We start from the raw sequence: 24,689 nt of genomic DNA, 5'->3' as shown, positions 1-24,689 counted from the left end.
CGGTAATGCACATCACTTAAGCCTTGCAAGCATTGCAACTAATGAGTTAGTTGCGGGATGATGTATTACAGAACGAGTAAAAGAGACTTGCCGGTAACGATATTGAACTAGGTATAGGATACCGACGATCGAATCTCGGGCAAGTAACATACCGATGACAAAGGGAACAACGTATGTTGTTATGCGGTCTGACCGATAAAAGATCTTCTTAGAATATGTAGGAGCCAATATGAGTATCCAGGTTCCGCTATTGGTTATTGACCGGAGACGAGTCTCAGTCATGTCTACATTGTTCTCGAACCCGTAGGGTCCGCACGCTTAAGGTTACGATAACAGTTATATTATGAGTTTATGCATTTTGATGTACCGAAGGTTGTTCGGAGTCCCGGATGTGATCACGGACATGACGAGGAGTCTCGAAATGGTCGATACATAAAGATTGATATATTGGAAGCCTATGTTTGGATATCGGAAGTGTTCCGGGTGAAATCGGGATTTTACCGGAGTACCGGGAGGTTACCAGAACCCCCCGGGAGGTATATGGGCCTTAGTGGGCCTTAGTGGAAGAAGAGAAGAGGCAGGCAGGGCTGGGCCGCGCGCCCCTCACCCCTAGTCCGAATAGGACAAGGAGAGAGGGGGCCGGCGCCCCCCTCCTTCTCTCTCTCTCTCTTTTCCCACCCCACGAATCCTATTCGGACTCCTCCTGGCGCGTCACACCTTGGCCGGCCGGCCCCCCTCCCTTGAACCTTTATATACGGAGGCAGGGGCACCCCTAAAGAACAAGTTGATCCACGTGATCATACTCTTAGCCGTGTGCGGTGCCCCCTTCCACCATAGTCCTCGATAATATTGTAGCGGTGCTTAGGCGAAGCCCTGCGATGGTAGTACATCAAGATCGTCACCACGCCGTCGTGCTGACGGAACTCTTCCCCGACACTTTGCTGGATCGGAGTCCGGGGATCATCATCGAGCTGAACATGTGCTAGAACTCGGAGGTGCCGTAGTTTCGGTGCTTGATCGGTCGGGCCGTGGAGACGTACGACTACATCAACCAAACGCTTCCGTTGTCGATCTACAAGGGTACGTAGATCATACTCTCCCCTCTCGTTGCTATGCATCACCATGATCTTGCGTGAGCGTAGGAAATTTTTTGAAATTACTACGAATCCCAACAGTGGTATCAGAGCCTAGGTTTTACATGTTGATGTTATATGCATGAGTAGAACATAAGTGAGTTATGGGCGATATAAGTCATACTGCTTACCAGCATGTCATACTTTGGTTCGGCGGTATTGTTGGACGAAGCGGCCCGGGCCGACATTACGCGTACGCTTACGCGAGACCGGTTCTCCCGACGTGCTCTGCACACAGGTGGCTTGCGGGTGACAGTTTCTCCAAATTTAGTTGAACCAAGTGTAGCTACGCCCGGTCCTTGCGAAGGTTAAAACAGCACCAACTTGACAAACTATCGTTGTGGTTTTGATGCGTAGGTAAGATTGGTTCTTGCTTAAGCCCGTAGCAGCCACGTAAAACATGCAACAACAAAGTAGAGGACGTCTAACTTGTTTTTGCAGGGCATGTTGTGATGTGATATGGTCAAGACATGATGCTAAATTTTATTGTATGAGATGATCATGTTTTGTAACCGAGTTATCGGCAACTGGCAGGAGCCATATGGTTGTCGCTTTATTGTATGCAATGCAATCGCGCTGTAATGCTTTACTTTATCACTAAGCGGTAGCGATAGTCGTGGAAGCATAAGATTGGCGAGACGACAACGATGCTACGATGGAGATCAAGGTGTCGCGCCGGTGACGATGGTGCTCATGACGGTGCTTCGAAGATGGAGATCACACGCACAAGATGATGATGGCCATATCATATCACTTATATTCATTGCATGTGATGTTCATCTTTTATGCATCTTATCTTGCTTTGATTGACGGTAGCATTATAAGATGATCTCTCACTAAATTATCAAGAAGTGTTCTCCCTGAGTATGCACCGTTGCGAAAGTTCTTCGTGCTGAGACACCACGTGAAGATCGGGTGTGATAGGATCTATGTTCAAATACAACGGGTGCAAAACAGTTGCACACGCGGAATACTCAGGTTATACTTGACGAGCCAAGCATATACAGATATGGCCTCGGAACATGGAGACCGAAAGGTCGAGCGTGAATCATATAGTAGATATGATCAACATAGTGATGTTCACTAATGAAACTACTCCATCTCACGTGATGATCGGACATGGTTTAGTTGATTTGGATCACGTAATCACTTAGAGGATTAGAGGGATGTCTATCTAAGTGGGAGTTCTTTAAGTAATATGATTAATTGAACCTAAATTTATCATGAACTTAGTACCTGATAGTATCTTGCTTGTTTATGTATGATTGTAGATAAATGGCCCGTACTGTTGTTCCGTTGAATTTTAATGCGTTCCTTGAGAAAGCAAAGTTGAAAGATGATGGTAGCAATTACACAGACTGGGTCCGTAACTTGAGGATTATCCTCATTGCTGCACAGAAGAATTACGTCCTGGAAGCACCGCTGGGTGCCAGGCCTGCTGCTGGAGCAACACCAGATGTTGGGAACGTCTGGCAAAGCAAAGCTGATGACTACTCGATAGTTCAGTGTGCCATGCTTTACGGCTTAGAACCGGGACTTCAACGACGTTTTGAACGTCATGGAGCATATGAGATGTTCCAGGAGTTGAAGTTAATATTTCAAGCAAATGCCCGAATTGAGAGATATGAAGTCTCCAATAAGTTCTATAGCTGCAAGATGGAGGAGAACAGTTCTGTCAGTGAGCATATACTCAAAATGTCTGGGTATAATAATCACTTGATTCAAATGGGAGTTAATCTTCCAGATGATTGCGTCATTGACAGAATTCTCCAATCACTGCCACCAAGCTACAAGAGCTTCGTGATGAACTATAATATGCAAGGGATGAATAAGACTATTCCCGAGCTCTTCACAATGCTGAAAGCTGCGGAGGTAGAAACCAAAAAAGAGCATCAAGTGTTGATGGTCAACAAGACCACTAGTTTCAAGAAAAAGGCCAAAGGGAAGAAGAAGGGGAACTTCAAGAAGAACAGCAAGCAAGTTGCTGCTCAAGAGAAGAAACCCAAGTCTGGACCTAAGCCTGAAACTGAGTGCTTCTACTGCAAGCAGACTGGTCACTGGAAGCGGAACTGCCCCAAGTATTTGGCAGATAAGAAGGATGGCAAGGTGAACAAAGGTATATGTGATATACATGTTATTGATGTGTACCTTACTAATGCTCGCAATAGCACTTGGGTATTTGATACTGGTTCTGTTGCTAATATTTGCAACTCGAAACAGGGACTACGGATTAAGCGAAGATTGGCTAAGGACGAGGTGACGATGCGCGTGGGAAACGGTTCCAAAGTCGATGTGATCGCGGTCGGCACGCTACCTCTACATCTACCTTCGGGGTTAATATTAGACCTAAATAATTGTTATTTGGTGCCAGTGTTAAGCATGAACATTATATCTTGATCTTGTTTGATGCGAGACGGTTATTCATTTAAATCAGAGAATAATGGTTGTTCTATTTATATGAGTAATATCTTTTATGGTCATGCACCCTTGAAGAGTGGTCTATTCTTATTGAATCTCGATAGTAGTAACACACATATTCATAATGTTGAAGCCAAAAGATGCAGAGTTGATAATGATAATGCAACTTATTTGTGGCACTGCCGTTTAGGTCATATCGGTGTAAAGCGCATGAAGAAACTCCATACTGATGGACTTTTGGAACCACTTGATTATGAATCAATTGGTACTTGCGAACCGTGCCTCATGGGCAAGATGACTAAAATGCCGTTCTCCGGTACTATGGAGAGAGCAACAGATTTGTTGGAAATCATACATACAGATGTATGTGGTCCGATGAATATTGAGGCTCGTGGCGGATATCGTTATTTTCTCACCTTCACAGATGATTTAAGCAGATATGGGTATATCTACTTAATGAAACATAAGTCTGAAATGTTTGAAAAGTTCAAAGAATTTCAGAGTGAAGTTGAAAATCATCGTAACAAGAAAATAAAGTTTCTACGATCTGATCGTGGAGGAGAATATTTAAGTTACAAGTTTGGTGTACATTTGAAATAATGCGGAATAGTTTCGCAACTCACGCCACCCGGAACACCACAGCGTAATGGTGTGTCCGAATGTCGTAATCGTACTTTACTAGATATGGTGCGATCTATGATGTCTCTTACTGATTTACCGCTATCGTTTTGGGGTTATGCTTTGGAGACGGCCGCATTCACGTTAAATAGGGCACCATCAAAATCCGTTGAGACAACGCCTTATGAACTATGGTTTGGCAAGAAACCAAAGTTGTCGTTTCTGAAAGTTTGGGGCTGCGATGCTTATGTGAAAAAGCTTCAACATGATAAACTCGAACCCAAATCGGAGAAATGTGTCTTCATTGGATATCCAAAGGAGACTATTGGATACACCTTCTATCACAGATCCGAAGGCAAGACTTTTGTTGCTAAGTTCAGAAACTTTCTAGAGAAGGAGTTTCTCTCGAAAGAAGTGAGTGGGAGGAAAGTAGAACTTGACGAGGTAACTGTACCTGCTCCCTTATTGGAAAGTAGTGCATCACAGAAAACTGTTTCTGTGACACCTACACCAATTAGTGAGGAAGCTAATGATAATGATCATGAAACTTCAGAACAAGATACTACTGAACCTCGTAGATCAACCAGAGTGAGATCCGCACCAGAGTGGTACGGTAATCCTGTTCTGGAAGTCATGCTACTAGATCATGATGAACCTACGAACTATGAAGAAGCGATGGTGAGCCCAGATTCCGCAAAATGGCTTGAAGCCATCAAATCTGAGATGGGATCCATGTATGAGAACAAAGTATGGACTTTGGTTGACTTGCCCAATGATCGGCAAGCAATTGAGAATAAATGGATCTTCAAGAAGAAGACTGACGCCGACGGTAATATAACTGTCTATAAAGCTCGACTTGTCGCAAAAGGGTTTCGGCAAGTTCAAGGGATTGACTACGATGAGACCTTCTCACCCGTAGCGATGCTTAAGTCTGTCCGAATCATGTTAGCAATTGCCGCATTTTATGATTATGAAATTTGGCAGATGGATGTCAAAACTGCATTCCTGAATGGATTTCTGGAAGAAGAGTTGTATATGATGCAACCAGAAGGTTTTGTCGATCCAAAGGGAGCTAACAAAGTGTGCAAGCTCCAGCGATCCATTTATGGACTGGTGCAAGCCTCTCGGAGTTGGAATAAACGCTTTGATAGTGTGATCAAAGCATTTGGTTTTGTACAGACTTTTGGAGAAGCCTGTATTTACAAGAAAGTGAGTGGGAGCTCTGTAGCATTTCTGATATTATATGTGGATGACATATTACTGATTGGAAATGATATAGAATTTCTGGATAGCATAAAGGGATACTTGAATAAGAGTTTTTCAATGAAAGACCTCGGTGAAGCTGCTTACATATTAGGCATAAAGATCTATAGAGATAGATCGAGACGTTTAATTGGACTTTCACAAAGCACATACCTTGACAAAGTTTTGAAGCAGTTAAAAATGGATCAAGCAAAGAAAGGGTTCTTGCCTGTGTTACAAGGTGTGAAGTTGAGTCGGACTCAATGCCCGACCACTGCAGAAGATAGAGAGAAGATGAAAGATGTTCCCTATGCTTCAGCCATAGGCTCTATCATGTATGCAATGCTGTGTACCAGACCTGATGTGTGCCTTGCTATAAGTCTAGCAGGGAGGTACCAAAGTAATCCAGGAGTGGATCACTGGACAGCGGTCAAGAACATCCTGAAGTACCTGAAAAGGACTAAGGATATGTTTCTCGTATATGGAGGTGACAAAGAGCTCATCGTAAACGGTTACGTTGATGCAAGCTTTGACACTGATCCGGACGATTCTAAATCGCAAACCGGATACGTGTTTACATTAAATGGTGGAGCTGTCAGTTGGTGCAGTTCTAAACAAAGCGTCGTGGCGGGATCTACGTGTGAAGCGGAATACATAGCTGCTTCGGAAGCAGCAAATGAAGGAGTCTGGATGAAGGAGTTCATATCCGATCTAGGTGTCATACCTAGTGCATCGGGTCCAATGAAAATCTTTTGTGACAATACTGGTGCAATTGCCTTGGCGAAGGAATCCAGATTTCACAAGAGAACCAAGCACATCAAGAGACGCTTCAATTCCATCCGGGATCTAGTCCAGGTGGGAGACATAGAGATTTGCAAGATACATACGGATCTGAATGTTGCAGACCCGTTGACTAAGCCTCTTCCACGAGCAAAACATGATCAGCACCAAGGCTCCATGGGTGTTAGACTCATTACTGTGTAATCTAGATTATTGACTCTAGTGCAAGTGGGAGACTGAAGGAAATATGCCCTAGAGGCAATAATAAAGTTATTATTTATTTCCTTATATCATGATACAAGTTTATTATTCATGCTAGAATTGTATTAACCGGAAACATAATACATGTGTGAATACATAGACAAACAGAGTGTCACTAGTATGCCTCTACTAGACTAGCTTGTTAATCAAAGATGGTTATGTTTCCTAACCATGGACAAAGAGTTGTCATTTGATTAACAGGATCACATCATTAGTTGAATGATCTGATTGACATGACCCATTCCATTAGCTTAGCACCTGATCGTTTAGTATGTTGTTGTTGCTTTCTTCATGACTTATACATGTTCCTATGACTATGAGATTATGCAACTCCCGTTTGCCAGAGGAACACTTTGTGTGCTACCAAACGTCACAACGTAACTGGGTGATTATAAAGGAGCTCTACAGGTGTCTCCAAAGGTACATGTTGGGTTGGCGTATTTCGAGATTAGGATTTGTCACTCCGATTGTCGGAGAGGTATCTCTGGGCCCTCTCGGTAATGCACATCACTTAAGCCTTGCAAGCATTGCAACTAATGAGTTAGTTGCGGGATGATGTATTACAGAACGAGTAAAGAGACTTGCCGGTAACGAGATTGAACTAGGTATAGGATACCGACGATCGAATCTCGGGCAAGTAACATACCGATGACAAAGGGAACAACGTATGTTGTTATGCGGTCTGACCGATAAAAGATCTTCGTAGAATATGTAGGAGCCAATATGAGCATCCAGGTTCCGCTATTGGTTATTGACCGGAGACGTGTCTCGGTCATGTCTACATTGTTCTCGAACCCGTAGGGTCCGCACGCTTAAGGTTACGATGACAGTTATATTATGAGTTTATGCATTTTGATGTACTGAAGGTTGTTCGGAGTCCCGGATGTGATCACGGACATGACGAGGAGTCTCGAAATGGTCGAGACATAAAGATTGATATATTGGAAGCCTATGTTTGGATATCGAAAGTGTTCCGGGTGAAATCAGGATTTTACTAGAGTATCGGGAGGTTACCGGAACCCCCCGGGAGGTACAGGGCCTTAGTGGGCCTTAGTGGAAGAAGAGAAGAGGCAGCCAGGGCTGGGCCACGCGCCCCTCACCCCTAGTCCGAATAGGACAAGGAGAGAGGGGGCCGGCGCCCCCCTCCTTCTCTCTCTCTCTTTTCCCACCCCACGAATCTTATTCCAACTAGGAAAGGGGGGAGTCCTACTCCCAGAGGGAGTAGGACTCCTCCTGGCGTGCCACACCTTGGCCGGCCGGCCCCCCTCCCTTGAACCTTTATATACGGAGGCAAGGGCACCCCTAGAGAACAAGTTGATCCACGTGATCATACTCTTAGCCGTGTGCGGTGCCCCCTTCCACCATAGTCCTCGATAAAATTGTAGCGGTGCTTAGGCGAAGCCCTGCGACGGTAGTACATCAAGATCGTCACCACGCCGTCGTGCTGACGGAACTCTTCCCCGACACTTTGCTGGATCGGAGTCCGGGGATCATCATCGAGCTGAACGTGTGCTAGAACTCGGAGGTGCCATAGTTTCGGTGCTTGATCGGTCGGGCCGTGGAGACGTACGACTACATCAACCAAACGCTTCCGTTGTCGATCTACAAGGGTACGTAGATCATACTCTCCCCTCTCGTTGCTATGCATCACCATGATCTTGCGTGAGCGCAGGAATTTTTTTGAAATTACGACGAATCCCAACATCAATCCAGTAGGAGGCTACGCGCGAGTCCCTCGCACCTACACAAAACAAATAAATTCTCGCAACCAACGCGATAAGGGGTTGTCAATCCCTACACAATCACTTACGAGAGTGAGATATGATAGATATGATAGAATAATATTTTTGGTATTTTTATGATAAAGATGCAAAGTAAAATAAAAGGCAACGGAAATAACTAAGTGTTGAAAGATTACTATGATAGAAAATAGACCCGGGGGCCATAGGTTTCACTGGTGGCTTCTCTCAAGAGCATGAGTATTTATGGTGGGTGAACAAATTATTGTTGAGCAATTGACAGAATTGAGCATAGTTATGAGAATATCTAGGTATGATCATGTATATAGGCATCACGTCCGAAACAAGTAGACCGACTCCTGCCTGCATCTACTGCTATTACTCCACACATCGATCGCTATCCAGCATGCATCTAGAGTATTAAGTTCATAAGAACAGAGTAATGCCTTAAACAAGATGACATGATATAGAGGGATAAATTCATGCAATATGATAAAAACCCCATCTTGTTATCCTCGATGGCAACAATACAATACGTGCCTTGCTGCCCCTACTGTCATTGGGAAAGGACACCGCAAGATTGAACCCAAAGTTAAGCACTTCTCCCATTGCAAGAAAAACCAATCTAGTAGGCCAAACCGAACTGATAATTCGAAGAGACTTGCAAAGATAACCAATCATACATAAAAGAATTCGGAAGATTCAAATATTGTTCATAGATAAACTTGATCATAAACCCACAATTCATCGGTCTCAACAAACACACCGCAAAAGAAGATTACATCGAATAGATCTCCACGAGAGAGGGGGAGAACATTGTATTGACATCCAAAAAGAGAGAAGAAGCCATCTAGCTAATAACTATGGACCCGAAGGTCTGAGGTAAACTACTCACACATCATCGGAGAGGCTATGGTGTTGATGTAGAAGCCCTCCGTGATCGATGCCCCCTCCGGCGGAGCTCCGAAACAGGCCCCAAGATGGGATCTCGTGGGTACAGAAGGTTGCGGCGGTGGAATTAGGTTTTTGGCTCCGTATCTGATCTTTTGGGGGTACGTAGGTATATATAGGAGGAAGGATTACGTCGGTGGAGCAACAGGGGGCCCACGAGGGTGGAGGGCACGCCTGGGGGGGGGGGTAGGCGCGCCCCCTACCTCGTGGCTTCCTCTTTTGTTTCTTGACGTAGGGTCCAAGTCCTCTGGATCATGTTCGTTCCAAAAATCATGTTCCCGAAGGTTTCATTCCGTTTGGACTCCGTTTGATATTCTTTTTCTGTGAAACTCTGAAATAGGCAAAAAACAGCAATTCTGGGCTAGGCCTCCGGTTAATAGGTTAGTCCCAAAAATAATATAAAAGTGAATAATAAAGCCCAATAATGTCCAAAACAGAAGATAATATAGCATGGAGCAATCAAAAATTATAGATACGTTGGAGACGTATCAAGGCCCCAACATGCAGCCTCTCTGTTGTTATTCTCTTTGATTTATTTACTGCATTTTATGGTTTGATTTAGGCTTTGAATCTAGTTCTCATTTAGGTTAATTTAGGGTTTCATTTAGCCTCTGAATATAGTTATGATTAGAGTTTGTCTACAGATGACAACCTACAGATTAGGGGTCATTTAGCCTGTGATTGTAGTTCTCATTTAGGATTACTGTTAAATTACAGATGATAACCTACAATGTAGTTATTGTCTTAGTAGTTCTTGTTTGTGTTTTAGGTCATTTTGCCTCTGAATTGTAGAATGCAGTTCATTTAGTCTCTGCTCATTGAGTTGTTTTAGTTCTACAAGATGGAACTTACTTCCTTTGTTTTTACCCCTCTCATAAATTTAGGTTATACTTACATGTACTTTTGATTGGTATTGTAGGTTGAACTATGAGCAGTGGGACATTCACATTGAATTTTAAGGGAGGGAATTCATCAGGACTAAGATGTTTTGGAAAGACATAAGATATTTCAATCTTATGTCTGCGCTGCTTGAGAAGGGCTACAGTTTTTCAGACTGTATGTATTACATGAATAGTGATGGGATAGGATTGGATGGTTTTAAACTATTGGGCAATTAGATCAAGGTGGATGAAATGTTGAGGCAATACCAGGACAGTAAGAGGATCAGATTGGCAGTTACTAAGGGCAAGAGGTAGCAGGCAATTGTTGTCTCTCCATCAAAGAATGGCAAGAGAAAGGCAACACCAATAGAGATATCTCATGAAGAATACACCATTGTTCCTCCTGTAGTATTTGCAGCCAATGAAGAAGGTGTGGCCCACAAGGGATTTGGTGAGTATGTTGGCTCTAGTTTGGCGGGCATAGATGCTTGCTTACTCTTGGGCACACAACAAAGTGTAAATTATGAGCCCATCCAAACAATGCCACCTCCCCAGCCAGAAGCTTTTGATGAGTACCAAAACTTCCAGAAAAGAAGACAGTGGCAATTATTCAGACATGGAACTAGATCCAGAAAGTGTAGATAGGGGAGAGTATGTACCTGATACGAAAATTACAAATGATAACTCTTGTGAAGATAGTGATGATCCGTAGTCAACTATAGCAGATATGAAGAAGAAGGCAGCAGTGCACTGTGAGGGTGACACTGACCTGAGGACATTTATGATGTTCCTGAGGAGCAGGAAGAGGAAGACCACACTGAACAAGCTACAAATAAAGATGAACAACAACATTTCAGTGAAGAGGGAGCATTGCAGTAGCTTGTGCTGAAGATTGCAAAGAGAGTAGGGCCAACAACAAGACCACACTCATCAGCAAATGATCCAATTATGGCTAGAGCATTATACTTTTAACATCCTAATTGCCGACTAATTCTATCAGTCAACTAAGAAGAAATCAATTCACAGATTTCACAAATTCACTAAAACAACTAAGCAATATGATTTGTATACTTTTAACATCTAATTGCGGTGCTCAATTACCTTTTTTGCACAGCCTAGAAACCTCCTGCCGCTATCAGTGGATTCACATGCCACCGACTTTTCACAGGGGGCTTAATGCTCATAACGTGCAACATGATTCAGACCCAGGCCGCTCCAATTTGTACACTCCATGGTCGCAGGTGGCTAAACATAAGGAGAATGGCTTCAATTTCTATCGGGGACAGAAATTCCCCTTTCTCCCTCGAACCCTAACCCTAGATGTGGTTGAAAGGAGCGGATGCTAACCTGGCCTGTCACAAAATCATCGTCAGACGATGAGTCAGAATCATCATCCCAAGAAACCATGTCGCCCTCCCCTCGGCGGTGCAAAGCTGGTCGCAGCGACGACGGCGGCGGCAGCTGCGTCGCGAGAGGGGAACGAGCAGAGGAGAGAGCGGTTGGATGAAATGGCCTCCCACGCGTGACGAAGACTTAACAAGATGTGGTAACGGCCGTCTGGCCTCGGCCGTTTGCCATGGCCACTGTGGTTTTGACAGGTGGGTCCAAAATGTCAGGTTTTCATCTAGTCACGGCTCACAGCTCGTTTAGTGCGTTTTGTTATTCACTTGCCACAGAAGCGGTGGTTTTTCGTGATTTTTAACAAAATGGATAGTTTTGAAATGCTCTATCCACAAATATGGTGGTTTTGAGCAATTTACTCGTCCCGGTGTGACGGTAGGTTTCTCGGATCATTAATTCTCGTTCCACCACGATGCCCCGCGGTCAAGGCGCAGCCGCGCAACGAAGGGTGTGACGCGAGCACGCGCAACCGTGTCGTGTTTCACATCCGTTTCCGTTTGGACGGACCCCGCGTTCCAGAAACAGACCTCATCCTGTAGTCTAGAGTATGGACCGTAGATAGGCTTGCTCGGAGCTTATTAACGCGGCTAAGCATCGCAGAGCCGTCGCTACCCCGAAATACACGTACCTATCCACAGGCGTCCGCCCGCCCGTCCCCGTGCCACCCACTCCACCGTTTCCGTTTCCAGTCGCCGATCGCTGCCCGCCTACGCACGCAGCCGCAGTCGCGCTGCTGCGATTGCACGCGGCCGCGTTCGCGTCAATGTCAACGAACCCGTGGAGATGCCTGACCGGAACGCCGGGGCAGCCAACGGACGTACTAGTACTCCACGCGTACGCGAGACGGCAGAACGCACGGGGCGGAGGCGGCCCTGCCGGAAACCGTCTGGTTTCTCACCGCGCGCGCGTCCTCGGGGCGTTTGAACCGTCGCCCCACTTGCCACTGCTCGCTGCGTGAGTGAGGGAGGGTGGCGCGGTGGTCGTCCCTACTAATCAGCCCGGCGGCGGTACTGTGGTGCGGTGTTCCTGGTGCGGTGCGCCAACTAATTCCACGGCTGCGCTTGTCATGGATCGGTCGCTGCGTCTGCGCGCACGAGTTTCCTCCTGCTCGTCCTCGCTTCTGGATTCGAATTTCGATGGGTGGTTACGTAGGCTGGTAGGAGCATCTCTATCTATCTTTGACGTTGGACCCGTGTGGAGTTGAAGTTGAACGTGCCTAGACTAGACTGCCATCGTAGCAACGTTTGCATGGACCAAGCGTCGCAGTTGAGACTTGAGATTACATACGGTAGGGTTTCATTTCATATTAAAAAGCCCTCATATTTGCAAAAAAAATGTGAACTCGAAAAGTAGGGGAAGGACGGTCGAGCATCCGCACGAGTACCGCGAACCCACGTCTCACATTTACAAAAAGATAGAGTAAAATGCAATTCTGATACTAGGTTATATATGTATTTGATGTTTAATTCAGTTTTAATAAAGTAGTTGAGGTTTGTTAAATGGGTCAGGAAATTCCGAAAATGCATTTGGATCGTATTTGTGAGTAGATCATATCCGCGCTTGATCAGGTGGCAAGTTGACTGACATCAAGTGGAACCTGGTAGGACCTAGAAAATTATCGCTTCCTCACTATCTTACCTAACCACATACTCCCTCATGTTCTTTTTCTTTACATACAAAATTTGTCTAAAGTCAAATTTCATAAAATTTGACCAACTTTATAGAGAAAATATCAACACTCACAATACGAAAATCAGCATCATTAAATGCGTCATGAATTTAATTTTTACACTATATAACTTTAGAATTGTAGATATTTAATATAAATATGGTCAAACATTACAAAATTTAACTTCAAGCAAATCTTAAAAGCGGAATAAAAAAGATAGGAGGGAGTAATTTTTCTTCACACCCCACTCATGCTACCACCACATCCTTCTCTTCATCTTCTTTTTCTTCCAACCGTGAGACCGCCTTCCTCTTCTCATGGCTCGACGTTCATACGTTAGACCAGGGCGCTGGTCTTTAAGGGTGCGCACATGATGACTTTCTGATTGTCATCCACAAGGTAATGCCAGCTCCGATAAGGTCAATCTGGCTCCGATAGGGGAGCGGTGCCAGTGGCACTTCGACGACTCGTTCTGGCGGCAGTAGTCCTAGTCGTCCGGTGGTCTCAGAATCCTGATGTAATTTTTATTATGTTCGAGATGCTTTGTACTTCCGATGAACTTCTATAATACTAGATCTGATCATTTTCGGGAACACACACGCACACACACACACATGCCTTTTATACATTGCAAAAACTTACACCAAAACAGAGAACTACATTTAGTGTATAACTCAACCATTTAGGAAAAAGAACTTCAATTACTAATTCTCACGGCTACATATACCTTTTATGGGTTTTTTTCTTCCAATAATTACTTCCTAAACAAACTAATAATAAGAAAAGGAAAAGGAAACAGAAACAAAAGGAAGGGAAAAGTCAGAAGCGCGGCGGGTCACGCCGCTGGCACCGCGGACGCCAGTGGGACGTTGCGGACTTGGACAAACTGCTGACGCCCGCCTCCCCACTCCATGAATGAACCGCACGCACTCCGCAGGGCCGGAGGTCGCTTTCGTCTGCTCTTTCCTCGCCGTCCTCGCCCGCCCTCTCGCCGCTCGCCACCACCACCACCATCCGGGGAAGGAAAGCCCCAACCCCGAATCCACTCGCCCCCCCTCCCCTCCCCTCCCCTATTAGTACCCCCGCTCCCACCAAGAATCTCCCCCAACTCCTCCCTCCTCGGTCTCCGGCCAGTCCACCCACCGAATCCGCCGGACGCGCCCAGCCTCCCCCGCCACCAGGTAAAGATCCGCCGCCGCCCACCTAGCTTCTTGAATCTTGCGAGGGGATCCCTCGCCTGCAGATATTTTCTTTTCTTTTCTTTCTTTCTTTCCCGGGTCGTTGTCCCCGCATTCCGGTCGCCGGAATTCGATCCTGCTGTCGGTGCTCGCTGCATCTCTCCCTCTCTCTCTAGCGCTCTAGATCCACGCGCGGCGGTTACCTGGGTGATGCCGTGTGGCTGCGGGTTGGGGATCTGGTTCTTTCTTCCGCGCAGGGCTTCAGTTGCCGGGCCTTTTCTTTTCTACACGGCAGGACACATGTCTTGCCTGCTTCTTTCCGCGGTTAGCGTCGATGGTTCGTGGAAGAAATTGGGGACGGCTGTGTGCCTGCGGCGGCATTGTTTTTCCGAAGAAGACGAACTGGTAGCATCGTCGCAGCGGAAATCACTTCCGATCCTTCTTCTGTAGTATATAATACAGTTTTTCTTTTCGGGAGTAGTATAATATCGTTGGGGAAAAGCAGCGCGCCCCCTGTTTAGTTGTTCCCAAGTTCTGCACCCGCTTCTTGTGCATGCGCGCCCTATGTGCCATACTTTATTCTGCTTCTTGTTACTTGGTGTGCTGCTGCACTTTGCTCGCATAGTGCTACACAGCGCTACTTTCCGAAGATGCTAAATTGGTGAACTGTAGGCAGTGGTAACGGGAATTTTGTGCAACTTGGGATGCGCAGGGATATGCATATGAATTTCTTTTGCCGATATTGCTTCCTATATCGTTGTAAAGATCGCTGGGTTGGAAAGGTGTCATTTTCATGTGGCACCAGGCCCCGTGTCATCCTCGCTTTGAATGATCTTCCAGTATTAATCTTTTCGAGATTGCATTGAGATGATTTTTCTATCAAATGTGCCCACACTTTGTGGTTGGTAATGCGTTATGAACTCTGTTTCCTTCATTTTCTGTTCTAGCAATATTTCCTGTCAGGAAATTACACTTAATTGACTTTGCATCAAGAATCTTGATGAACTGCTACTAGCATGTTTTTATTGGAGAATGACTTGGGTGTTGTAGTTCATTAATGGGGATGGCTATCGTACCTGGCTCTAAAAGATACTTTTAAACCACTGCTTCTTTAAATTTTCAACTTCTCCCACTCACACCTGTAGAACGAGTGGTAGATTGCTGGTCTAGAAAGTGTTCGTAAGGTGTGTAAACTAAAATTGACTACCATGATGTGCAGGATGGACTGCAGGATGGACGGATGCGCAATTGGTTCTAACGGTTCTGGCAGCAAGTCATGCGGCCCGCTGTCGGACTACCGCATTCCAGACTACATACTAAAGCCGGACTCTGAACCAGTCATCCTTGACAATGCACCATCTTGTCCCGTGGTAGTCTTCATCAACTCTAGAAGCGGCGGCCAACTTGGAAGTGGTTTGATCAAATCATACCGTGAAGTTCTCAATGAAGCACAGGTACCTGGCCTAGCAGTTGCAGAAGCTGTGATGCTGAAACAGTGCATTACATTGATGTATTGATCCACAGTAACTCTTTAAATCGTGTTTGATTGCTGGGGAGATTTACATAATTCACCTTTTCACAGGTTTTTGATCTCTCTGAAGAGTCCCCTGACAAGGTGCTGCACAGGTTGTATGCCAACTTCCAAAGGCTCAAGTCTAATGGTGACACTCTTGCTATTCAAATTGAGAAGAGCCTGAGACTGATTGTGAGTGTCCTACCTTCATAATCTTAATAATGCACAAAAGAATGTCCTGTTTCTTTGTCTGAACTAAGGAGCTTTCAAACAGGTTGCTGGTGGTGATGGCACGGCAAGTTGGCTGCTTGGAGTAGTTAGTGATCTGAAGCTTACACACTCACCCCCTGTTGCTACTGTGCCTCTGGGAACCGGAAACAACCTTCCTTTTTCATTCGGATGGGTAATGCTAGTGCCTAATTTTTGTTATGACTTATATGAGCACATATTGTCTTAATGTGTGATGAATATGTCTCTGGATGTACTTCATGTTTGCTGTTACTGGAACCTTTATCTCTTCCTGATAAACAAAGGAACATACCAGTACCACAAGTTAATTATCTTGTTTGTCTGTTCCATGAGGAATGAAACCTTTTGTTTTAATGTACATGTTTATTGTTTATTTTTTCAGTTTCCTTTGACATGTTTCCTTTTACTTGGTCTGTGTATGGTGCAAGGCCTGAATTTTCTATACCTTGTTTCCTTTGTTCAGCAAGGAACTACGTTTTTAATATTCATTTTAACTTGAACTGCAGGGAAAGAAGAACCCAGCTACTGACCAAGAGGCAGTGAAATCATTCCTTGGGCTAGTAAAAGGAGCAAGAGAAATGCGCATTGATAGGTATTGTCTCACCTATAACGTGCTTCTGAAAAGAAAAAAAGTTTTATTAATTCCCACTATTCTGATTAACGTGCACATTTTGGCACCAACGGTTATTTCACATACCTCATTCCAATGAACTATTTCTCTATTCCAGTTGTTGGCCCAGTTAGGTTAATTCATTAGTAAAACATGTTCTCTATTCTGCTTATGACAGAAAAATTCAATCTAGATGCACTTTACTGTTTCAGTTGGCATATCATCATGAGGATGCGAGTACCACAGGAAGGTCCATGTGATCCTATTGCTCCCTTAGAGCTGCCTCATTCACTTCATGCATTCCACCGTGTAACTGGATCCGATGAGCTCAATGTGGTAGGACATATTTCTGCTGCTACCATTTATTGTTAATCCTTTGATTACTAATGTAATTAATAGTAACAATGGACTATCACTTGTAAATGCCATTTATACACTGAAAAGTAGAAATGTCATGAGTTTATTAACCAATTATGTCTTTGTTCAGGAGGGTTACCACACATTCCGTGGAGGATTTTGGAATTACTTTAGTATGGGTAAGAGTTGCACTGCTTACTGCTTAGCTTACATTTCAGAGAAAGACTGCGTACCATTTCAGATGATAAACATTTTTCACAACTATATTTGTCACTACCATAGTACATGTCTCAGTGTCCAATTATGGGATGCATTTTGTATTAAATATGTAATTGTGTCCTGATTTTGAATCATGCGAAATTATGAACGTGACCATGATTTTATACACTGCAGGAATGGATGCTCAAGTGTCATATGGGTTCCACTCTGAAAGGAAGAAAAATCCAGAGAAGTTCAAAAACCAGCTAACGAATCAGGTATTTTTTGGTGTGTTTGTGTGGGAAACAATTTTCTTTTATCCTTTCCTTTGGTTGGTAACTCAGATGTATGATGAATCTTGCAATGCATTTGTGTATGCAGGGTACATATGCTAAGCTTGGACTTAAACAAGGATGGTTTGCTCCTTCCCTAACCCATTCCTCTTCAAGGTAATTTATCGCTAATGCAGCCATTGTGCTTCTGATCTTGCTTATATTATCTTTGTTTATAAATTATTAGCATTTTGATGTGTTATTAAGCTATCAAAGTATCTATCAATTTAGATCTGTAGGTAGAGCCCTAATAACTTTGCCATCAGCTTTAAGAGTTCTTATATACCTTGACCTCAGACATGTATATGACATTTCGCGCTCACATTTTCAGGAACATTTCGCAACTTGCAAAGGTGAAGATCATGAAAATTGGTGGCAAATGGGAAGAGCTTAAAATCCCGAGCAGGTAAATAAATCCTTATTGCCTTTTGGCAGTATCAGCAGTATTTGTGTACAGTCAGGCAATTTTCATTTTGTACATCTTAAATGTCTGCGCCTGCTTCTTGCAATCACTTTGCCACCTACTAATTTCTTCTAGTTGAGGTGGCATATACTTGAAATTCTGGTTATCATTATTTGTAAGAATTGGATTACGGCCAGTGACCAAAAATAATATCAACAAACTTTCTCTTGTTTCAGTATTCGATCAATTATCTGCCTCAATTTGCCAAGTTTCTCGGGAGGATTCAATCCCTGGGGAACCCCTGGCACGAGGAAGAAACAAGACGTAAGTTCCCTTCTTGCACACGGTCGCCTTGTTCGTTGTCATATTTAATGACTTGCTTCTGCAGAATCTAACAAGCTTACTTGGCAATATATGCAGAGGGACCTGACTGCACCTTATGTTGATGATGGACTCATTGAGGTTGTCGGCTTTCGTGATGCCTGGCATGGTCTCGTTTTGCTGGCCCCTAATGGACACGGGACTCGTCTAGCGCAGGTGAAATACCTCGGTTCTTTCACCACTCGGCACACTGCAGACTCATGGTCGCTGACTGACTGACTGACTGTCTGACGTCAATGGCAATTTCACTGTCCAGGCTCATAGAATCCGGTTTGAGTTCCACAAAGGAGCAGCCGACCACACGTTCATGAGGGTCGACGGCGAGCCATGGAAGCAGCCACTCCCCAGCAACGACGAGACTGTCGTCGTCGAGATCTCCCATCTCCGTCAGGTCACCATGCTCGCCAACGGCCACTGCAAGTCGAAGAGCGTCGAGGAGCCCGCGACTCCATCAAGCCACGGGCACGAGAACGACGACAGCGACAGCCTGGAGGATGAGGATGAGTGGAAGGAGGGGAGGAAGAAGTTTGGGGCTGCGGATACCTTCAAGTTACCTGACGAGGTCGACATTGCGCATCTTAGCTGAGTGATTAGTCGAGGTTCCTGTGACTTGTCGATATGGTTTCAGATTTCAGAATGCTCGCTACTGCTGGCAGTGATTATTCCCTTTGTTTATGCTGTTAATTTCGGAGCTTAATTAATTAGCAGCCTTGTGTAGACCGGCAATATTCACTAACCGCAAAATTGGCAAGTGTTTGCATGGATTGCAATGCAATTGTTGTCGTGTTGGAAGCGTATAGTGGTGCCTCTCGAGTCTGAATCGTATGTTCAGCCGCGATGTGACTGAGGTGAGGCAATTCAGATTACACTGCATAGGCAGTCAGGTTCAGTCTGCAGTTGTTCTTTCTTTTCTTTCGCGGGGCAGTCTGTAGTTTTTGACGGCCTCTTTAATTCGAAGCATTTTCGTAGCAGTTTTTCTCCGAGGTATTCTTTTTGTATATTTTATTAAAAAAACTGTCGGCTCAAATCTCTTGCAAGAATTCATTCTTTGTCGGTGAAGCAATGAAACAAATTTTATTTCCGGCTTTTTGTCAAAGAGGCCCTTATTAAGGTCAAAATGTAATCAGATGAACACAATCCACCTCAGTTCCAAAACGCAAACCTCGATCTGTACGAAGTGAAGCATCTAAAACACAACTAAGGGCAAGTTCTTTGGAAAACGCTAACAATCAGCGGGCGGATCGCTTGGCCGCATCCGCCGCTTGCTCCACTTGCCACATGCCTTTCTGGGGCGCACCCTCTCTATTCCCTTAGAACCAGAAGCATCATGTGTTCGCTGCCGTGAAGTGTTTTGTAACAAGTGCTGTGTTGCAATGAGGTTCTGCAAAAAGATTTTATAAAAGAAAATATATTCGGGAAAAAAAATCCGTAACAAGACCTCTGTTACAAAAAATTTCCAAAACGATCTCTGTTATGGAAGTTTCTGCAACATAGCCTCCGTTGTAAAAGATTCCACAACATAGTCGTTGTTGCAATTGTAAGGAGGCCGAGCTCTTGGTTGGCACAAGATCTAACGGCTGTTGAGCCGACGGATCTTTAAAAAAGACTAGTAAATGCGCATGTGCGTAATATTTAGGCAATATATTAATTGCACACGGATTTTAGGTATGCTATTATTTGTGTGTTAATTCTGTAATTAGTATAATATTTGGTATGATATTAATTGCACGTTAAACATATTTAACTCTCGTCATTGAAGCAGTCTAGGTCGTTGGATTAACTTAGTTTGATGGCTGAGATCAGTTAGATCTATCCTTTTGGGTCTTTTTATATTGGTATAGATACACCGGCCGACGCGTAGAATGCCCCTAGTTCATTTGGCAGCTTAAAAGAATAAGTTACCTTCTCCCTATTTTTTCTCATAAGCCGTCTTGAATAAACTTAGAGGACGGCTTATATTTTAATTTGAAAAGAGGCAGCTTAATTTTTAAGCCGCGCAAAAGAAACTGTCCATAATGTATCCACCTGAAAGTCACTTCCTGGGTCCTGCCCTGCGCATTGTCCACCAAGCTTCCGACTCCCATCATCATTTTCTCACCACTCGCCTGAGATTGAAAGCGACCATTGCACCATCTCGTTGAAGCCTCGCATTGGCAAAAACGCGCAATGGATGACGTCGAAATCGTGTAGCAGTAGTGGTGCTAGGATAAGGACTTGGCGAGCGGTGACACGGCAAGGCGTCTTCCAGACCTCCCTCCGTCACCGGCACGCCCGCCGTTTCCCAGAAAACACCACCAAAAACCGTGCGCCGTGCCCGCAGGAACGCAGCCCGCGTTATGCACGCCAACACGCTAACCGCCCGCGCCATGTACTATATATAAACGCCGGCGCGTCCCATTTCCATCCACGTCGAAACCACAGCCAAGCCAAAGCAAGAGGAGAAAGCGATCGGTGGATGAGCCTGAGGTACATGATGAGCATGAGCCGGGTGGGCGCGCGGGCGGCGCTGGCCGTGCGGGACACCGTCGGCAGGTCCGCCGGCAAGGCCGACAGGGCGCAGGCGCCGGCACAGCAGCAGGCCATGGCCAGGGCCGGCAGGGCGCCGGCGGAGTCGGCGCGGGCGAAGGCGCCGCTAGCCAGGAAGGCGGCCGAGGAGCGGCGGAGGCGGGCGGCCGCCGAGGAGTCGCTCCGCACCGTCATGTTCCTCTCCATGTGGGGCCCCAACGCCTAGCACCGCATGGATTAGTACTAGTACTTGATTATAATTAGCAGCGACTCACAAAAAAAAAGATTATAATTAGCAGCGTGCGTGCTCATGGTTTACGTGCCGTGTGGTTAAGTAGCCCTTTTTAAGTTTCTGCAAATCTGTGCGTAATGTAAAGTGTACTGTAAAAAAAAGTCGATCTCGAAGAAGAAATACTGGAAAATGGCATAGGGTTACACTGATTCTTGCCGTGTTGATCTACTGATTTCTTCTTGCGTGTACATACATCTTCACCTGCAGGATACCGACAGAACCTGCCATGTAGTAGTATCAAGGCTCTGTTTTTTTTCTTTTTGAATCCGCTTTGTTTTTGCTGTGTGTGTGTGATGCGTGTTACGCCTACTCCGTTATCCCAAATCGTGCGAGTGTTCGTTGTGGCCCAGATGAAACAGACGAAACGGTTCAACGCGCGGCTTCATCCGCAAAATATTTCTGTTTCTTATCTGGCTCTATCCATTCCGGATGCAAATTTGATCTGGCTTTGCAGTCAAACGGGCACCGAACATATGCACACGTGTCCTCTCGTCACCCGCCCTCGGATCCACGTGCCAGCCGTCCAACTATCTTCTACCGATTCAATTTAATTCACACGACTGGGCAGGTTCTCTGGTCAGTCACCCCAGCCGGCCTGGCGGCATCCTTTTTATGGTGAAGCCGTGGACTCCAGTCCATTTTCCCACCGCATGCACACAACACAATGCCATTGCTCTCATCCTCCGTGACTGTGTGTACATGGACAAAAAGTGAAGTATATGAATATTTTATATACGACCTCCAGGAGGAAAAAAGACAGTATGGTACAAATTCACGGCAAAAAGTGAAGTATATGAATATTTTATATACGATCTCCAGTCCAGGACGTTTACATAATTTTACGGACCTTTCTAACCAATTAATCTCCCTCCTCTCTGGTTTAACACCCTGCCCCACCTCATCACGTAATCCCCCCGCCCCCGTGGTGTGTCTAGCATAACTCTTGTGAGATGGTTACCTGCATGGTTACGTGGTTGTTTTGGCTCTACCTCTAGCCTTGTTTGCAATATGCAGAAGAGTGGTTTCTTCCCAATTTGCTGCGACGACATCGACCTGGTTTCACTCTTGCAGCAGCTCCTGGTACCCGTTCTTCAATTCCCTTGCACCTATCTCGGGCTTCCCCTCCACTACAAGAACATCACACCCGAGTAGACATCCAGCCCATCCTTGATAAGCTTGCGTCCAAGCTCCAAAAGTGGCATGGCAAACTAATGACTGGTGATGCTCGTCTGCGATTGATCAACTATGTACTCTCTTCAATCCCCGTCTACCCGATTACTATTTTCAAACTGGGGGCATGAGCCATCAAGCAAATTGACAAACTCCGTAGGAACTTCCTCTAGAGATCGAAGCCTAGCGCCGAGGGAGGACTTGCTTTGGTGAACTGGTCCATCGTCTACCGCCCTAAGAATCTGGGTGGACTCGGCATCATTGACCTTAAGCGCTTCGGCAGGGCCTTGCGCTTGTGATGGAAATGGCTTGAATGGCGTGACCAAGACAAGCCTTAGATTGGCTCTCCCATTCCCTGTGACAAGGACAACCTCACCTTATTCGTTGCGGCAACTAACATCTCCATCGGTTCAGGAACGCATGTCAAGTTTTGGCATGATCGTTGGCTTGCCGGTGATGCCCCGGGCCAGATCGCGCCAGACCTACTTTGTCTATGCTACAGGAAAAACCTCACTGTCGAGAAGGTACTAAATGGGCAGCATTGGTTTTCAGGTCCGCACAGTATTTCCTCTGAGTCTGAGATGAGGCAGTTCACCAATCTCCGGGCAAGGCTGCATAGCATTGTTCTTGATCCAGCGACGCATGATGAGATCACCTGGAACTGCAACGCTGCTGCATCCTACACCACAAGCTCGGCCTACCGCTGCCAATTCCTTGGCTCCTTTGCCGTCGCCAACTACAACAAGCTCTGGAAGTCCAAGGTCGAGGCCAAATGTAGGTTCCTCTTCTGGCTCTTTCTCAAAGGCAAGATACTCACCAATGACAACCTGGCCAAGCGGGGAATTCCCCATGGCCCCAAGTGCGCCCTATGTGATCAGTCTGAGAAATCAGCGCTACATCTCATCATCCATTGCCCGTTTGCACGATCAACTTGGTTGATGGTGGGAGATTGGCAAGACCTTCCTGCACTTACGAGGGCGGCGCAACAAGCAAGCTCGATCGTCAACTGGTGGAATGATCACATTTGCCCACTTCGGGCCAAGGCGATTGTCGGTGTCAAAACCGGCGGATCTCGGGTAGGGGGTCCCGAACTGTGCGTCTAGGCCGGATGGTAACAGGAGACTGGGGACACTTTGTTTTACCCAGGTTCGGGCCCTCTCGATGGAGGTAAAACCCTACTCCTGCTTGATTAATATTGATGATATGGGTAGTACAAGAGTAGATCTACCACGAGATCAAGGAGGCCAAACCCTAGAAGCTAGCCTATGGTATGATTGTGTATGGAGTTGATTCTGTCCTACGGACTACAACCCTCCGGTTTATATAGACACCGGATAGGGTTAGGGTTACATAGAGTCGGTTACAATGGTAGGAGATCTTGAATATCCGCATCGCCAAGCTTGCCTTTCACGCCAAGGAAAGTCCCCTCCGGACACGGGACGAAGTCTTCAATCTTATATCTTCATAATCCAGGAGTCCGGCTGAAGGTATAGTCCGGCTACCCGAACACCCCCTAATCCAGGACTCCCTCAGTAGCCCCTGAACCAGGCTTCAATGACGACGAGTCCGGCGCGCAAATTGTCTTCGGCATTGCAAGGCGGGTTCCTCCTCCAAGTCCTTCGCAGAAGATTGTAATCACCAAGAGTAGTGTTCGGCTGTGAAAAATGAGTTTCCACATATTGCCATAAAGAGAATAATATTAGCACAAATCAAATCTGCTGATGTATCCCGCAGTGCGCCATCACACTACAGCCAAGTCCTCTACTCGAATCGTTTTTATTTTTCCACCTCAGCATGTTTTGCGAGGCGGTTTCCTTGGCACGTCTTGTCAAAGCAGAGATCGTTTACCCTTTTTACGGGATTCTCATCAATACGGACGTGGGTAACCCAACTGCGCCATTTATAACGGCGCTCGGGAGGCAAGCGAGTTTTATTAGGCAGGTGGGGACGCATAACCGCATCCGCCTATATAAGGGGATAAGAATCCACCCTTTTCACCTACGCCTTCTTTCTCCCTTGCCTATCCATCTCTCGCACACCCGAGCTCCAGCGCCCAAGCCCACACTTCCCACCTCAACCTTCTCCAGCAATGTCCGGAGCGGGAGGCAAATGGATGGTCTCCTCCGTTATGGAGGGAAAAATCAAGAAGCTAAGGAAGGCCGGGTATCTGTCCAAGGACATCGCGTACCGGCTTCCCGAGGAGGGGCAGCTCATCCCCACCTCAAGGCCCCATGAGAGGGTGGTTTTTCTCCTCCACTTCCTCCGCGGACTGGGTTTTCCACTCCACCCATTCGTCCGAGGGCTCATGTTCTACTACGGCCTAGATTTCCACGATCTGGCTCCGAACTTCATCCTCAACATCTCGGCGTTTATCGTCGTGTGCGAGGCTTTCCTCCGCGTTCCCCCCC

At 45.8% G+C, this 24,689-nt stretch overlaps 2 protein-coding genes and 1 pseudogene across 2 annotated transcripts; all 3 read left to right on the top strand.

Annotated features, from left to right (window-relative positions):
* The first annotated feature begins 8,911 nt into the window (after positions 1-8,911).
* On the top strand, positions 8,912-11,766 carry LOC147987324 (uncharacterized; annotated as a pseudogene).
* A 2,268-nt stretch (positions 11,767-14,034) lies between these two features.
* LOC147987323 (diacylglycerol kinase 1-like) lies at positions 14,035-19,111 on the top strand. Its single transcript, XM_087545233.1, has 13 exons — positions 14,035-14,274; positions 15,491-15,725; positions 15,854-15,976; positions 16,059-16,187; positions 16,540-16,625; positions 16,856-16,979; positions 17,131-17,179; positions 17,394-17,476; positions 17,580-17,647; positions 17,862-17,936; positions 18,170-18,257; positions 18,354-18,470; positions 18,571-19,111. The coding sequence occupies exons 2-13, from the start codon at positions 15,492-15,494 to the stop codon at positions 18,898-18,900; spliced, it is 1,506 nt and encodes a 501-aa protein (XP_087401359.1). The 5' UTR covers positions 14,035-14,274; position 15,491; the 3' UTR covers positions 18,901-19,111.
* Positions 19,112-20,707: 1,596 nt separating this feature from the next.
* LOC147987322 (uncharacterized) lies at positions 20,708-21,260 on the top strand. Its single transcript, XM_087545232.1, has one exon. The coding sequence runs from the start codon at positions 20,770-20,772 to the stop codon at positions 21,043-21,045; it is 276 nt and encodes a 91-aa protein (XP_087401358.1). The 5' UTR covers positions 20,708-20,769; the 3' UTR covers positions 21,046-21,260.
* The last annotated feature ends 3,429 nt before the right edge of the window (positions 21,261-24,689 follow it).

This window comes from Triticum urartu, chromosome 2A (genome assembly GCF_056163025.1).
Source record: "Triticum urartu cultivar PI428250 chromosome 2A, HENAU_Tu73, whole genome shotgun sequence".
NCBI lineage: Eukaryota > Viridiplantae > Streptophyta > Magnoliopsida > Poales > Poaceae > Triticum > Triticum urartu.
This window is presented reverse-complemented; position numbering and strand designations above follow the sequence as displayed.